This window comes from Carcharhinus amblyrhynchos, chromosome 8 (genome assembly GCF_965287045.1).
Source record: "Carcharhinus amblyrhynchos chromosome 8, sCarAmb.v2.hapA, whole genome shotgun sequence".
NCBI lineage: Eukaryota > Metazoa > Chordata > Chondrichthyes > Carcharhiniformes > Carcharhinidae > Carcharhinus > Carcharhinus amblyrhynchos.
This window is the reverse complement of record NC_137331.1, coordinates 83,236,027-83,253,380: the sequence shown is the minus strand read 5'-3', so window position 1 is coordinate 83,253,380 and position 17,354 is coordinate 83,236,027. Positions and strand designations below refer to the sequence as shown.

At 39.9% G+C, this 17,354-nt stretch overlaps 1 protein-coding gene across 4 annotated transcripts in view; it reads right to left on the bottom strand.

Moving 5' to 3' along the window:
• The window catches only part of LOC145346723 (copine-3-like), a 53,019-nt gene that overhangs the window by 21,129 nt on the left and 14,536 nt on the right, over window positions 1–17,354 (bottom strand). For all 4 annotated transcript variants that reach the window (XM_080194367.1, XM_080194368.1, XM_080194366.1 and 1 more), the window contains 7 exons: window positions 13,718–13,854; window positions 10,353–10,532; window positions 8,354–8,428; window positions 3,860–3,931; window positions 3,500–3,583; window positions 2,671–2,760; window positions 1,267–1,365 (listed from right to left, as the gene is read on the bottom strand). In XM_080194367.1, coding sequence (XP_080050493.1) covers window positions 1,267–1,365; window positions 2,671–2,760; window positions 3,500–3,583; window positions 3,860–3,931; window positions 8,354–8,428; window positions 10,353–10,532; window positions 13,718–13,846 — 729 coding nt within the window. In that variant the 5' untranslated portion in view covers window positions 13,847–13,854. The remainder of the gene's footprint in view (window positions 1–1,266; window positions 1,366–2,670; window positions 2,761–3,499; window positions 3,584–3,859; window positions 3,932–8,353; window positions 8,429–10,352; window positions 10,533–13,717; window positions 13,855–17,354) is intronic.

The window sequence follows — 17,354 nt, the reverse complement described above, 5'->3', positions numbered from 1 at the left end:
AACCTGCCTAAAATGGAATTTTACAAGAAGGTAGCATTTTTCTGAGTTACGTAGTTAAACTTGGTGTAGTAAAAAGCCACTGTTTTATCGCACCAACAAATTGCATTTATATTGAGCCTTTAAAACATCCCAAGGTGCCACACAGCAGCATTATCAAATAAAATGATGCTGAGCCAAGTAAGGGGAATTAGATCAGGATAGGAACACTCAATATGACCAAAAGAATTAGCCAGCCTGTGACAACTTTAAACAAAGTACATTTTGATATATGCCAAGTGCTGTGAGAGCTATCAGATATAACACTAGAAAGTCAAACAGACCTCAAAGAGGTTCTCAACATTTTAAATTATTTGAGAATTTAAATACTATTAAAAGATACAATAGCCAAAAGTGCGGAAAATGTTGTGTACCCGGTGAGAATTTTTGGCAGCAATCGAAAATTGTGGAATTTGGAGAAACGATTTTCATTCATTATTAGTCAAATAATTAGGCGAATCGTGCACCTGAAGTTCAAATTTGTGATCACGATGGGCAAAGCTCTTCAGGGAATGTGCCAACTCTGAGAATTACTCCTTTGGGATATAGTTTTGAAAGCAGCTAGGAAGAATTTTAATTAATTAATGGGTCGCCAGCGCTTATTGCCCTTCTCTAGTTACCTGAGGCCGGCTGAGAGTCAATCACATTGCTGTGGCTCTGGAGTCACATGTAGGCCAGACCAGGCAAGAACAACATATTTCCTTCCCTAAAGGACATCAGTGAACCAGATGGGTTTTTCCGACAGTTGACAATGATTTCATGGTCATCAGTAGATTCTTAATTCCAGATATTTTTTATTGAATTCAAATTCCACCATCTGCCGTGGCAGGATTCGAACCCAGGTCCCCAGAACATTAGCTGAGTTTCTGGATTAATAATATACTGATAATACCACTAGACCATCAATATTATTAGATATTACAATTTATACCTGATCAAAAATAACAATAAATACAAGACACTTATTAATAAATCTTCACAAGAAGAAACTTCTTTACTTAGAGAATGGTTAGAATACAAAAGTTGTGATTGCATGTTTGAGATAAATAAAACTTAGTGCTTTCAAAAGGAAACAAGATCGGTACATGAGAGAATAGGGATAGAAAGATATTCTGAAAGATATAAATGAGGTAGATGGAATGGGAGGAGACCTGTGTGCGGTTTAGAATAGTTAGGTGAATGGCCTATTTTCTGCACTGTACATTCTATATAATTTACTGTCAAACCTACCGGCGAGCTGTAGGATGCTTTTAATAGTTTGGTCATATTAGTCTCAAATATTCCAATTAGGTCATGTGATCCATCATTGTCATAGTCATAGCAATCCACCTGAAAAAGATTACATTTTGTTGTAACCTGAAAAATTACTACTTACACATTTCAAATTTTAATCTGCAGTACTCATGAGCTTTTTGCTGCTGATTGATGCTACTTTGCTCTGTACATTACTCCCCTTTGTTGCTTGTCATAGTACTGCTAATAAACAATATGCATTGTAAATCTGCAACAAAAGTCTCAGCAGGCTTGTTGCCAAATCATCCTTGTGAAATATCAGAAACGATCAGATAGACATTCTTCTGAAAATGCAATCCAAATTATAAAGATTGAAGGATAAAATAATGATTTAACGACCCAGATTTTTTGAGAAATGTTCTGGAAGTGTTATCAACACATGGAACCTGAGCTCTCTCAACTATCTTATTTACATGCACCAGCATTGTTAACTCATTAGGCCCAATATACGTTCAAATCTTATTTCAACTCATTTGTGCCTCATTGAGAGAGCTCTTGAAAACTGAATAAGTCATAGGATGAGGACAGCATATAAGTAAACCGTTCATCCTCCGGGCAGGAAGAATGTATTCAAGCAACCGGTGAGTATGTGACAAACAGTTAAGGATACTGCCTATGAAAATATTCTCCAAACTTTGATTTAGCCTGAACTGATGGTTTTATTAAAAAAAAGACATACTTATTGAACTAATACCAACAGTTGGAGTTGACAAAGGTTTTCTTTCTGAATAGTCTTTATTTATGAATCGTCTCGCTTCAACTCATGACACCTAAACATTTCTAAACTACCCATCACATATGTTTGAAACCATCTGTTGCTAGTTACTAGTGCAAAGAAATCTAACCAAGGACAAAAATGTATCTAATGTATTGCTTTATTTGCTTCATTCACAAATGAATACAATCTTTCAGTCTGGTCAGTCCTTTACAAGAATACCGATGGCAATACAGGTAGATGAGTTTGCTAATGTGATTTCGAATTAATCACTATGAAAGATATTCAAAATATTATATATTTCCCAACTGTTTTTGGTAAATCAGTATTCATAAGAAAATGTGAAATTTACTCGTTCCTCTTCATGATAGCACAATGGTTAGCACTGCTGCCTCAGTGCCAGGGACCCGGGTTCGATTCCCGTCTTGGGTCTGTGTGGAGTTTGCACGTTCTCCCCACGTCTGCGTGGGTTTCCTCCCACATTCTGAAAGACATGCTGGTTAGGTGCACTGACCCAAACAGCGCTAGTCTGTGGCGACTGGGGGAATTGCACAGTAACTTCATTGCAGTGTGGTGTAAGCCTTACTTGTGACTATTAAATAAACTTTCAATATAACGTAAAGTACCTTGATAGACCTCTCGAAGTCACCACTGCACAGAGACCGCAAAGGGATTTTAAAGGGTTTCCAACTTGGATTCAGGTTGTTCTTTATCACCTAAAATGTGATGTAGGAAATAAGGTAACAAAATATAACAAAAACGTTGCTTTGAATTAAACAAATCCCTTGTTATCTGTGTTTAATCAGCTTCCTCCATTGGTTTTGTGATGTCCGATTGACAAACATTGAAGTGTTATCTGGTGTACTGCTGATACAAGAATATATTTTACCTGAAATAATAGCATCACATTTGTTAAAACTACAGCAGATGTTATTTGCTGAGCAAGCCAAATCCCAGAGGGAAACTTGTCTTACTTAACATGACACTTTTGATCACCTTGATTACCCCCACTCCAGCAGTCCCGACTTTGCACACCCCCGCAGCCCCCCCCACCTCCCAGCAGTCCCAATCTCCTCTCCCATCCTGGGAAGCCCCAACCACCCCAATAGGCCAACCCAATGGCCAGCCCCACTCGCTGGCCTCCCTCCTTTTGTCACCATCAAAATGTGGAGTGGCACCGGGACCCACCACCCATCTTCTTTCCCGATGCCTGGTGGGCTGTACCAAGGTGCCCCTTCGGCATTGCCACTTTGCCCCTTTTTGTTTTTGTTTCAGATTCCAGCATCTGCTGTATTTTGCTTTTATAAATACAGAACATTCTAATTGCTATGCACTTAAAAGGATCAAGGTGTTGGATGGAGATAGCTAGTTTGCACAAGGAAGAAAAGTAGACAACTGTGTATTAAAAATGAGAGCTAACATGTAAACATCAGCTCTTCAAATTTTAGGCCTCACCTCTGTCCTATGCACCATTTGCCATCTTCCATCCTCAGTCAGTTTGTAGAACTCTAAATAAGGGTCCGACTTTCCAAAGAAATCCTGATCACCACCAGTGCGAGTAACACAATGGAATAACAAATATTATCAGACAGCAAACATGAACAACAATCACTGTACAGATAATACTCTTAGATAAGGTATAAAACTCAGAGATAAAAAGGCAAAACTGATAATGCTGTTAATCTGAACGAGAAATTGTTGGAAATAAAACAGTCAATGCTGTTGAAGGGATTCTACCAAAATCACAGGCCAATTTTCCCTCTTTTCAGTTATAGAGCCAGCTGTGTATTTTCAGGTTTTATACACAAAACCCACCTTTTTATCCAGATTCCGTGCCTGTGCTTCAAAATTTACCGCCCGGTTATCTTTCACCTCCTCTGCAAAAATCTTGAGCATGAAGATAAAGAACAGAACAGAAATCAATTACAAACAGGACAATCAAATAAGTCTCGCGTCAAGTATCTGAACTAGAGGCATTGGCCAAAGATCATAAGCAAAATTCGCAACAACCATTTTTACGCTCATAGAGGAAACAGCTTGTTTCAGAACGATGAGGTCAGAGATATCCTTGATATTGAGTACTGGATCATATTGCAATACAACCAGCATGGCAGAACAGGTGGCATGGTGGCACAGTGGTTAGCACTGCTGTCTCTCAGCTCCAGGGACCCGGGTTCGATTCCCGACTTGGGTCACTGTCTGCGTGGAGTTTGCACATTCTCCCCGTGTCTGCGTGGGTTTCCTCCGGGTGCTCTGGTTTCTTCCCACAATCCAAAGATGTGTGGGTTAGGTTAATTGGCCATGCTAAATTACCCCTTAGAGTCCTGAGATACGTAGGTTAGGGAGATTAGTAGGTAAAATATGTAGGGATATTGGAGTAGGGCCTGGGTGGGATTGTGGTCGATGCAGACTCAATGGCCGAATGGCCTCTTTCTGTACTGTAGGGTTTCTATGATTTGCATGTTACCAGGACTATATAAATCAGGTTGCTATTGTACAGCAAATATTGTTAATCTCCAATACTTTAAATTTCTATAAGAACATAGCAACTTTATTCATATGACACAGGAAATTTGTATTTAAGTTATTTAACTTCTTTTAATCAATGTATAAAATTTCTTCCAGCTTCCTAGAGGATCCAGGGCATAAATGCAGCATGTTTAATATATCACTAGGTAGGAGGTACAGAGGAAAGGCAGAGGAATGGCACCAAATCATGATGCTCATTTGGAGAGACACTACAGATAAGATTGGTCAAATGGCCTCCGTCTGCACCATAATAATTCTGTGACTCTGTGATACAGGTATTGCTGGATAGGCCAGCATTTATTACCCATCCCTGTTTGCCCTGAGAAGCTAGTGCTGGTGGAGGTACTGCTACAGTGCTGTTAAGGAGGTAGTTCTACCCGGCAACAATGAAGGAACAGTGATACAAGTTCAAATCAGGACGCTGTGTCACTAGGAACAGAAATTAGGAGGTGCGCCTGCCGACTTTGTCCTTCTGAATGATGGAAGTTGCAGGTCCAAGAGATACTGTCAATGAAACCCTCCAACTTGCTGCAGTTCATCTTGAAAACAGTGCATACTGCAGTCACAGTATGCTGGTTCACCAGTACTTCAGAAGATGAGCAACTGCAACAAAAATTTCATTGAATTTTAGGGAAAACAGTGGATTTCTCCCATGGGAAACATCCATGTTAAGAGAAGAAATGACAAAAACATGAGAGAAGAGGATGGGAGCGTGGTGAGGAAAAGATCATAGAAAAAGTCATCACCTGAGTTATTTCCACCCACTCCAGAAGGTACGCTAAATTTGGAGGTCATAAGCTGGCTTTTCACAAAGTCAATATTAGAACACCAATTTATCTCAAGGCAACCAACAAATAATGCCAGTTGCTGGATGGAGACTTACAACCCAAATGAATGAGGAGGAGCAGTGATGTTAGTGACTGTTGTGTAACCCACACCACTGACATTTTTCACCAGGCCCTTCCAGGCAGATTTGGATGACTTAACACACTTCTGTCTATCTACTGTGCATTAGTGTATTAAGGTGGCTACAAGATGTTCTTCATCAGGCAGGCCTCTCAAGTAGACCCTAGCAAAGAACGCAAGCAGTTAACTTCATAGGATAGCAATAGTCCCCTGTGTACATTGTGCTACTGATAACACCATGAAGACTTATACAAGTGTTCCATCAACATTATGTGCTACCAATCACATAATTTTGCACATAAACATGTGGTATTCTGGGAAACTGCCATGATTCATTTGTACTCTGGAAAAATCAATTTGATTTGCATCATTGAGCAGATCACTGCTTTGGATTGGTTGTTTGGAAAGGAGAGGTATTCCTAGCATTCAATCCAACCCTTGCAATCAGTCCAGTGACAACACAGAACATAATCATAAATTCTTTCACAGCTACCTTGATAGGTTCATGCCACCAGATGAGGTTCCCAATGGCTGAATGAATGTTCTGCAATCATGTCGTTCACAAAAGCTCCCAGATGAGGGAGAGAACTGTGAGCACAAATAAATAACAGGTGCTCCATCACCTGATGATGCAGTGGTGGGGAAAAACAATAACCTTTTTTTGATTATGCCTCTGTGAATGTCACAACTTTTTATAATAATTATCATTCTTAGCATAAATCTAGGGTCATGGATAAGACACAATTTGGGCTGTAAGACAGGACTTGCTGATTTAATATCCAGAGAACCAGTGACATCTTCAGATAGCAAACTTTACAATCTACCAAATGTAGCCAACATTTTGTTTCAGCTCATTATCATTGAAAGAATAAATCCAACAGAATAGAGCAGCATGTTGGCACTGTGGTTAGTACTGCTGCCTCACAGTGCCAGTGGCTCGGGTTCAATTCCAGCCTCCAGTTACTCTCTGAAGAGTCTGCATGTTCTCCACATGTCTGCGTGGGTTTCCTCCGTGTGCTCCGGTTTCCTCCCATATCCCAAAAGGTGTATGGGGTAGGTGGATTAGTGATGCTAAGTTGTCTCTTAGTGTCAGAGGGATTAGCAGGAGAAATACATGGGATGATGGGAAAGGCCTGGGTGGGATTGTTGTTAGTGCAGCCTCAAATGGTCTCCTTCTACACTGTGGGGATTAAACGATTCAATGAGATCCAAATCAAGTCTTGCAATCTCTAAACTAGGATTTTGCGAAAAATGTTTCACAATAAACCAATGGAAGTAGTAACTGTTGCCACCTTGGCAGCAGTCCTCTTCCTTTACCTGCACAACAGATCCTATCTGAACTGCATTACAATCCATGGCTTCACAAACTTCTTTTACTGTATTACAAATGCAAATCGTGGGTTGTGGACCACTCCATGTTAACTACTACCTCTAGTGTATTCATGGCAGCATTCCTTCACAAGCTCTGTGCTCCTGGTTCATTTTGCACATGAAGACCAAGCGCCGAAAATCTAGGCTGCTAGGCTCATCTCATCAGTCAGAACCCAATTCCTCCTCGTCTTCCACTCTCCATCGTCTGGCTCACTGATGCTTGGTGCATTACTGTGATTGTGAACAATAATCGGAGGGACTATCTCCACAATGGGTGCATCTGAGCTGGTGTTTGAGTACACAAAGTGCCATGATGGTGAAGGTGAGAAACAGTCCCTTCAGAAGAGCTGGTGGTGTAAGACTGCTCTTCTAACTCTGATTCACAGATTTGGTGAGAATGTTCCAAAAGATATTAAGGGAAGGTAAATGCTCATCATGAAAACAAAAACAATGGTTACAAGCAATGAATGGAGATTCTACATTTGAAACTGCTTGCCTGGAAAGTAGATCACAGCAATCACTCTGAACTGAAAACCATTCTCGTTACCAGTCTGAGAGTGGCAGTTTGCCTCATTTCTCACGGTCTTCTCCGTTGCGTCACTAAGTAATTGCAGAGTCTTGTCCTCATGATCAGTCAGTGCTCTCTTTCCCTATGGTTACTTGTTGACTCTGATCATAGACCACCTTTTCCTTAGCTAAGAGGAGACAGTAACAAAGCTGTCTCCCTGCCGGTACATTTAACTTCACCTAGTGGTGCCTCCATCCATATTTTCTGATGATAATCTTTCCAAGTTTAGGATAGAAGACGACTCGCCTTTCATGCTCCAAATATGGTTTCAAGATGATCGCAGATACCCATGCCCCCAATTACCATGGCTCACCTCATGGCGGTCATTAGATCTTTTTTCTTCAATACACGGCTTTGGATGGGTTGTACTGAGCTTTCTCCCTCTATTATGACTGTCTTGCTGACTTTGCTTGAATATTGAGCCATTGGTCTTTTATCTCAGCCAAAAATACATCAATGAAGCATGCAAGAATCTGGAGGCTCCAACCACAGTAGAAGTATCTTCCATTGCTTCCCCTGCTAGTTCAGCTTATGTGTTCCCCCATAATCCCTTTAAAAAACTTGCAGCCATTTTAGTTGCATTGCAACGTCCTCTCTCCTGATCAGTCAAGAGGAGGGAACTTGTTAAAATTCCCTATGCATATAAAATGAACCACCCTCCCACACTTCTGAAGCATGCATGTCATGCTGTAGACACGCTGAGTCTAATCGCAAGCACAGTATGACTGTCTGGGCAATGTATTAGAGGAATCCAGCATAGTCAACTCCTTTTAGCAAAGAGAAGGAAGAAAAATAACAGAAAGCATTTAAGACAAATATAATTGTACGATCAGCTATGTCTTCTACGTCAATGTTGTTGATGCAATATTAAACTACTTTCTGGCAGCATTCAAAGTGTACACCTAACAATAAATAAAAAAATTTCAAGTCTATACCGTGATGGTTCCTTTTCCGGCTGGTCTTTTATTTTTCAGAACAAGAGGTCTAGTCAGTCTTCTGCTGGAGACAATCTGTCAAAACAACCCAACTATAGGCGCTCAGTTTCCAATAGAAGAAACAATCACAGGCAAAATATATAATTCGGTGAGTAGAAATACTAATCTTCCTTCATACTTATACCTGGACATATCAATAGGTTATTGTGAATTATTTAATAGTATACTCTGAAGGGCAGTATGCTACCTCAACTCCAATGCCATTTATTCATGTGTGGTATTATTGAGACCTAAGCAGAGCGCACATGAAAATAAATGGTATCAAACAAACAAGCAACAGGAAACAAAAACATAATTGACAAGAGACAGAGATTATGTGCTTTTAATTACAAAATCCATTGTAAAGTAGGAAACCAGACTAGCAAGTTAGAAATGGTTAGCTGGTTTTAGCTATTAGGCTGCTACCGCACAATGTATTATTCATCAAAAGTTTTGGATTCAAAGTTAATAAAATATTAAAACAGAATTTTAATACCGATTTTAAAAATTTTACTCCCACATGCACCCAGCTTGTTTATTTCAATACAGATTCCCATGTCCATATTTATAGTGAAAACTGCCTATGTGAAGTCCTTGTGCTGTGACTTTGTTACGCCACTACTGGAAACACTATAGTTCTACTACAAACAGGAAGTAGTAGTTCCAATGTGACAAATTTGCCCAGGCATTTTCCATTATAAATGTAGATGTAGGAATTTATAAGGCAAACACTTGAAGTTAAGATTGGTTAAGGCATTGTGCAAGGCAAGCTTGGAGAACAGCCTTCCTTGGTTCATTCCCCCGAGCAATGCCTTATCAATCATAGGCGACCTGCCTGGTTTGAATTCGAAACAAAAGCTTGGTAATTAACAGTTGACTGTCCTCTGCTTCATTCTCCATGCATACTAATCAGAGTCAATTTATCAACCAATCAGCCATCTAAATTATTGTTCTGTTTAATGTTGGTTTAACTTGTGTAGCTGTGCTGATGAGTGCAAGAGAAAAGCTTCGACAGCATTCATTTTTTCTCAGCACTCAAGTTCTGTAGCACCAGAGCAGCACAGTGGCTAACCCTGCTGCCTCAAAGCACCAGTTACCTGGGTCACTGTCTGAGTAAAGTCTGCATGTTCTCCCCATGTCTTTATGGGTTTCCTCCACCTGCTCCGGTTTCCTCCCACAGTCTAAAAGATGTGCTGGTTAGGTGCATTGGCCATTCTAAATTCTCCCTCAGTGTACCCGGAGAGGCGCTGGAGTGTGACGACTAGGGGGTTTTCACAGTAACTTCATTGCAGTGTTAATGTAAGCCTACATGTGACACCAATAAACAAACTAAACTAAACCAACAACTAAGTTTACACTTGTGGAAAGTCAACTTTCATTATAATGCAAAGAAACTCCATGTACATTTTTCTTATTTTCTTCAAAAGTTTGTTTAGAATATTTAGTTTTTATCTCAAGCTGTGATCACTTATGGCAATGTTTTATAGTTTAAATTAAATGTGAAATCATTCAGCGCATTTAACTCCCTTGCTGACAACACTGCCTTTCTACTCTTGGAAATCCCCTTAACTTGGCACCAGATTAACTTGTCAAGAAAGGGGAGGGTGCACCACAGATGTGGGCAGCGTCCCTTGAGAGCACTGGTGAGCACTCTCTGACAAAACAGGAGAGAAGTAATTGTTCCCAATTCATTTTCTCAAAATCCTTTGTAACTTTAAAGCCTCCACTGAATTTCCTCTCAAAATCTAGGCCAAAATTGTGCCTATTGTTTATTTAAAAAGGGGTTAGTTCCCTTCAAGGTTAGTGAAACCTTCTTTCTTCTCATGAAACAAATGTTTCATAGCAGAGAGGTAATTTAAGGCTTGCAAATTATTTACTTGACTCGGCATTGTTAAAATTAAATCCCCAAAGTATTATTCAGCAGTAACAATGAACAATAAAAACTTTTATTCACATTTACCTGTCCCAGAGTGCATTCAAGCTCGCCCAGGAAGTCATCATCACTGAGATCAATGGTTGCGTTGTCAATATCGTAAATTCCAAACTTCAGTTTCTGAACCTGCTCGAAGCAGTAATCTATCAGAAACTTCTTTGCAAACTTTGGAGAGAGACAGTTATTAACTCTCTCTGTGCGAGCAATCTACAAAAATAAAATCCCCGAATTAAAATTGCTGGAGTGAAAGAATCAACAAGTAGAGTTCATGCCAATAGTGTTTTAAAGCCAAATGTATTGTTATCTGGCTGCAAAGCAGAAACCGCCCAGCTCTATTTACATTCTTCTGTAAACACTGTTTCAAATGTCTTCAGACACCAACTATAGATTTGAGGCTGACCTATTTGTGTGAAGTATTTAGTTAATCTTCTAGAAAAGTAAACAACAACATGATACCTAAACAGAACTACGGTCTGGTGGGATAAATATTCTGATCTGAAGTAGTCTAAAGTATAAAAGATCCAAGGAAGACAAGAACCCTTAATGCTGACACAACTTGTCTAAGACAGAAATATTCACATTACATGTTTACAGCAGGAAAGAAGGCCATTTCAGGGCAGAGAGTGGGCGTCAATGGGTGCTATTCGGATTGGCGGTTGGTGACTAGTGGAGTGCCCCAGGGATCGGTGCTGGGGCCTCAGCTATTTACCATTTATATAGATGATCTGGAGGAGGGAACCGAGTGTAGGGTGTCGAAACTTGCTGATGACACCAAGATTGGTGGAAAGGCAAATTATGCGGAGGGTGTGGAGAGTCTGCAGAAGGATCTAGATAGGCTGGGCGAATGGGCCAGGAAATGGCAAATGGAATTTAATGTTGGCAAATGTGAGGTTGTCCACTTTGGTAGGAATAATGGTAGGAAGGACTATTACTTACGTGGCAAAAAACTGCAGCAGGCGACGGTGCAGAGGGACCTCGGGGTCCTTGTGCACGAGTCGCAAAAACCCAGCCTGCAGGTGCAGCAGGTGGTCAGGAAGGCAAATGGGATGCTGGCCTTCATAGCGAGGGGGATTGAATATAAAAGTAGGGAGGTCTTGCTGCAGCTGTATAGGGCACTGGTGAGGCCGCAGCTGGAGTACTGTGTGCAGTTTTGGGCGCAGCACTTACGCAAGGATATTTTGGCCTTGGAGGGAGTGCAGAGGAGGTTTACTAGGCTGATACCGGAGTTGAGGGGGTTGAACTATGAGGAGAGGCTGAATAAACCATGCTTGTACGCGTTGGAGTTTAGAAGAAAGAGGGGAGATCTCATTGAGACATATAAGATGATGAATGGGATGGATAGGATAGAGGTGGAGAGGCTCTTCCCGCTCAGAAAGGACAGTAGGACTAGGGGGCACAGCCTCAAGATAAAGGGGGGGCGGTTTAGAACGGAGTTGAGGAGGAACTTCTTCACTCAAAGGGTGGTGAATCTCTGGAATTCTCTGCCCGTTGAAGTGGTGGAGGCTACCTCGCTAAATATTTTTAAGACGTGGGTTGATGGGTTTTTGATAGGCAAGGGGATTAAGGGTTATGGGGAGAGGGCGGGGATGCGGAACTGAGACACAACAGATCAGCCATGATCTTATTGAATGGCGGGGCAGGCTCGAGGGGCCAGATGGCCTACTCCTGCTCCTATTTCTTATGTTCTTATTTGGCCCATCATGTTTGCATCAGTCTTTTGCTAGAGAATTCCAAAATTAATCCCACTGCTTTGTATTTTTCCCCAATTTCCCCTTAAAAACTTAAATGGTCTCTGTCTCAAATAGTCCTTGTGGTAAGGAATCTTGTGCTCCAATTCCTGAAGAAATTCACCTAACCACTCTCTTCGTGGCCATTTTAAATTGATGATTACCTAACAAAATAAAGGGAGAGAAGTAATATTTCCTTATTCATCTTCTCAAAGCCCTCAATAATGTTAAACACTCCACAAAATGTCATCTCAGCCTTTTCTGCACTACTGGATATAGCTTCATGTCCCTCCTCAAAAAGATTCCCATCCCTGAGATTATCCTGACAAATCTAAAACATGGCTTTAACATCTTTTGTATGAGGTGCTCACATCTATAAATAGTATTTTTCTACAACTTTATACCATAATTTGTGAAATCTACACCCCTATAGGAAAACCCCAAAAAACTACAGCAATTGTTTGTTCACTCAAGGAGTCATTCTGCAGTTCTCAACTGCTAATATCAAAACCATTAAATAAAATGGAACAGGCACAGACTACACAAACAGAGTATTGTAACATTCACAAAGCCGTGATGTGGAGATGCTGGTGTTGGACTGAGGCGGGCACAGTAAGAAATCTCACAACACCAGGTTAAAGTCCAACAGGTTCATTTGGAACCACAAGCTTTCGGAGCGCTGCTCCTTCATTCCTTGACTCATCTCATGAAGGAGCAGCGCTCCAAAAGCTTGTGTTACCAAATTAAACCTGTTGGACTTTAACCTGGTGTTGTGAAAGTTCTTACTGTGGCAAAATTCACAAAAATCTAAATAAAAACTACACAAGTGTTTCTGATTTAGTTTCCCCTCTTTTTTTTTCTCCAGACTCAGATGGGTTGAAAAGCACTATTTATATGCTGATAAACCCAGGGCCACAATGTCAACAAAAATGCCAATGAAAAATAACACTCAAATTGGCATTATGGGTCTCACCGCCACAAAAGATGCATGTGCAGCTCCGAAGACAGGTTACAAAAAAAAAATCAAATGGTCCACTTCTCATAAATCCAAATTGTGAAGGTATTGTGTGAAGAAGCAGTTTATACATAATGTTTCACAGCACTATTCACATCATTACTGTCAGAATTATAACTGTCATGATGTGGATGTGCCGGCGTTGGACTGGGGTAAACACAGTAAAAAGTCTGACAACACCAGGTTTTAGTCCAACCGATTTATTTGATAGTAAACGGACAAGCTTGTGCGTTTACTATCAAATAAATCGGTTGGACTAAAACCTGGTGTTGTCAGACTTTTTACAGAATTATAACTGTCAGACTTTTACTATCGATTTCTATCATATCGCATGAAAGTAAGTTCAGTTGAAAAAATATTGATTACCAAAATAAAATCGAAGGGCCTTGTTAGTAGTGTTCATTATGTAAGCAGACCCCTGCTGAATACTAACTAACCTGGAGAACTGTGGGTCAGCAAAATTTAATTAAAATACTCATATCTTCCACAAAGGAGAAAGTAAAGAAGGGAGGATATAATAGTGGAAGGCAGATCAGTAAAATAAATTAGAAAGTATGCTTCCTTAACTGAATAGAAGAAAAATAAAAGCACCACTATGATGAACTTGTTGTTGCATGGATGTGTTGCAACATCTGAAAAAAATTACATACCTCAACCCATTGATTTCCACTGACATTCATAAGCAGCGCACACAGTGGATCTGATTTGGAAGTAACATCTCTATCCAGTAAGTTCTCACAGCAGACACTCAGTTCAACTTTACTCACACAATCTGCCATCTGCTGCCCTACAAGATAAACAGAACGAAACAACATATAGTAGATGCAGCCAAGTTGCATTTCACTGAAACATTACATTCTCCCTTCCTTTAACTCGTAGGGCCAATTTTCACAGCATTTTATTTTAATCATGAGTCCAACAATTATTTGGCATTGGACGCTCAATTTTCAAATCAATACGTGATGCAAGGTCATCAATTTTTATATTTTTACCTTTTTAGACACATGGAACATTTTCATGTGTTAAGTTCCTATTTCTCCTATTTCTTATGTTCAGAATTTTCTACATTCTAATTTGTGCAGCATTAAGAAAACTGACTGATGAGCCAATTATTTAAGCATGGATAGAAAGGAAGTTGACACCTTTGGAAGGCTCCAATAGGCAACAAATCTGAGCAAGAAAACTCTATTAGCCGCTAACTCATATTGAATCACAAGCACTTGCAGTGAAAAACTGGGGGGAATAAAACGAGATAAGATTAAATGCAATTGTAAAGTACTGCTGTTTTATGACAAAAATAACTACCTTCCTGCCAATTACAGGAATTTACTTTTTTAATAATCCAAGTGGGGGAAATCATAAACCAAAATAACCAAATTTACCAAACAACCCAAATGAAGAAATTATCAACAAGAGTTCTTGTAAATTTTACTTTAATATAAATCAGAACTGATCTAAACTAAATATGAATTAACAGGCAATACTTCAAATAAAAAGATCAATTTCACATTAAAAAGTCAATCTAACAAAGATACATCCTTACATAAGAACTAGGAGCAGTTCTTGTGTAAGGACTGGAGAACTGTGTGACAGCAAAATTTGATTAAAATAATCATATCTTCCGCAAAGAAGTAAAGAAGGGAGGATTTAACAGTGAAAGGCAGATCCGTAAAATAAATTGGCAAATATGCTTCCTCGACTAAATAGAAGAAAAATAAAAGCACCGCTGTGAAGAACTTGTTATTGCATGGATGCGTTGCACACATCTGAAAAAAATTACATACCTCAACCCATTGATTTCCACTGACATTCATAAGCAGTGAAATGCTTATGTTCATAAGCAGTAGAATGCTTATTGTTTATTCACTCAAGGAATTATTCTGCAGGCCATCTGGCCCCTCGAGCCTGCTCCGCCATTCAATAAGATCACGGCTGATATTTTCATGGATTAATTACCTGCCTGGTCACATAATCTTTAATTCCTTTACTAATCAAAAATTTATCTATCCTTGCCTTAAACACATTCAATGAGGTAGCTTCAATTACTTCACTGGGCAGGGAATTCCATAGATTCACAACCCTTTGTGTGAAGAAGTTCCTCCTCAATTCAGTCCTAAATCCGCTTCCCTTTATTTTGAGTTTATGCCTCCTAGTTCTGGTTTCACTCACCAACGGAAACAACTTCCCTGCTTCTATCTTATCTATTCCCTTCATAATCTATGTGTTTCCAAAAGACATCCCCTCATTCTTCTGAATTCCAATGAGTATAGGCCCAGTCCACTCATAAACCAACCCTCTCAACTCTGGAATCAATCTGCTAAATCTCCTCTGCACCCCCTCCAGTACCAGTTTATTCTTTCTCAAGTAAGGAGATCAAAACTGTACACAGTACCCAGCTGTGACCTCACTAGCATCTTATAAAGCTGCAACATAACCTCACTGTTTTTAAACTCCATCCCTCTAGCAATGAAGGACAAAATTCCATTTGCCTTCTTAATTACCTGCTGCATGTGCAAACCAACTCTTTGTGATTCTTGCACAAGGATACTCAGTTCCCTCTGCACAGCAGCATGCTGCAATTTTTAACTATTTAAATAATAGTCCATTTTGTCGTTATTACTACCAAAATGGATAACCCCACATTTACCAACATTGTACTCCATCTGCCAGACCCTCGCCCACTCACTTAGACTATCTATATCCCTTTGCAGACTTTCAGAGTCCTCTCCACAGTTTGCTCTGCCACTCATCTTAGTGTCATCTGTGAATTTTGACACACTACACTTGGTCCCCAACTCCAAATCATCTATGTAAATCGTGAACAATTGTGGTCCCAACACTGATCCCTGAGGCACACCACTGGTCACTGATCACCAATCAGAAAAACATTCATTTACCGCCACTCTTTGCTTTCTGTTAGTTAATCAATTCTCTACCCACGCTAATACATTACCTGTAACACTTTATGTTATGCAGAACCTTGTCAAATACCTTCTGGAAATCCAGATACACCACATCCACAGGTTCCCCATTGTCCACTGCTCATGTAATGTTCTCAAAGAATTCCACCAAATTAGTCAAACATAACCTGCCCTTCATGAACCCATGCTGCATCTTATCAATGGGACAATTTATATCCAGATGTCTTGCTATTTCTTTTCTGATAATAGATTCACGCATTTTCCCTACTACAAAAGTTAAGCTTACCAGCCAATAGTTATCTGCTTTTTGTCTACTTCCTTTTTAAAACAGTGGCGTCACATTTGCTGTTTTCCGATCTGCAGAAATCACCCCAAAGTCCAGCAAATTTTGGTAAATTACTGCTAATGCATTTGCTACTTCCCCTGCCATTGCTTTTAGTACCACAACCACAAGAACCAAACCAACATTTCTCCCCACCTATGTGGCACTATATTGCCACACATTTCCAAGATATGCTGCTCTTTATTCATGCAGACTAGGTCAGGAGTCTTATCTGACAGCAGCTCCCACTCCCAAGTTTCAGGGGTAAAATGATCACTTGCAATGTGTGTTTTTACAATCCTTTCTTGAATTGGGTCACAACAGTCCTCTTGGAGAATCATTCCCGAATTCCTTTTCAACAGACCAACCAATAAAACCTCAGTTCACAACGTGGCCACTTCTGGAAAATGACCACCTCTTTAGCGTGCCTTGAGCTATTTATACACCTTGCGGGTTTTACCGCAGTTTTTTGAGTGTCCTTTCATGGGATATTGGCATCACTGATAATGCCAACGTCTACCCATCCCATTCAAGAACCTGTGGCATTTCATTCATTTTACATTCTAACATTTCATACAAGGGCTTGTGGATGCATTGTGTGAAGTGGTACTGAATCATTACAATAAAGATCCTTGTTTAATCCCCAATCTTTGTGTGCAAATGTAATCAAATTTCTACGGATTACCTTCAGATGCTCACAGCCAGTTACTGGGTAAACAATTTTAATACATTCTGTTATATTTAAATCAGGTGACACAGTGTGAGGCAAATTTAATACTTTTCAACTAAAGTCTTAGAACCAGTAACCCATAACATTGTTTATTGTATTCATTCTTACAGTTATATTTAGTTAAGCTAACTTAAGGATTTCTGGATATGGCGCATGTTGCTGTTTTACAAGGAATGTGTTCTTAAGTTACTCTGGAAACCTTGAAGAACTTTTCCTGTTGTGAGAATCATGTTAAAAAACTGTTACAAATAATGAGATGCCGGAGTTGGACTGGGGTAGGCACGTAAGAAGTCTCACAACACCAGGTTAAAGTC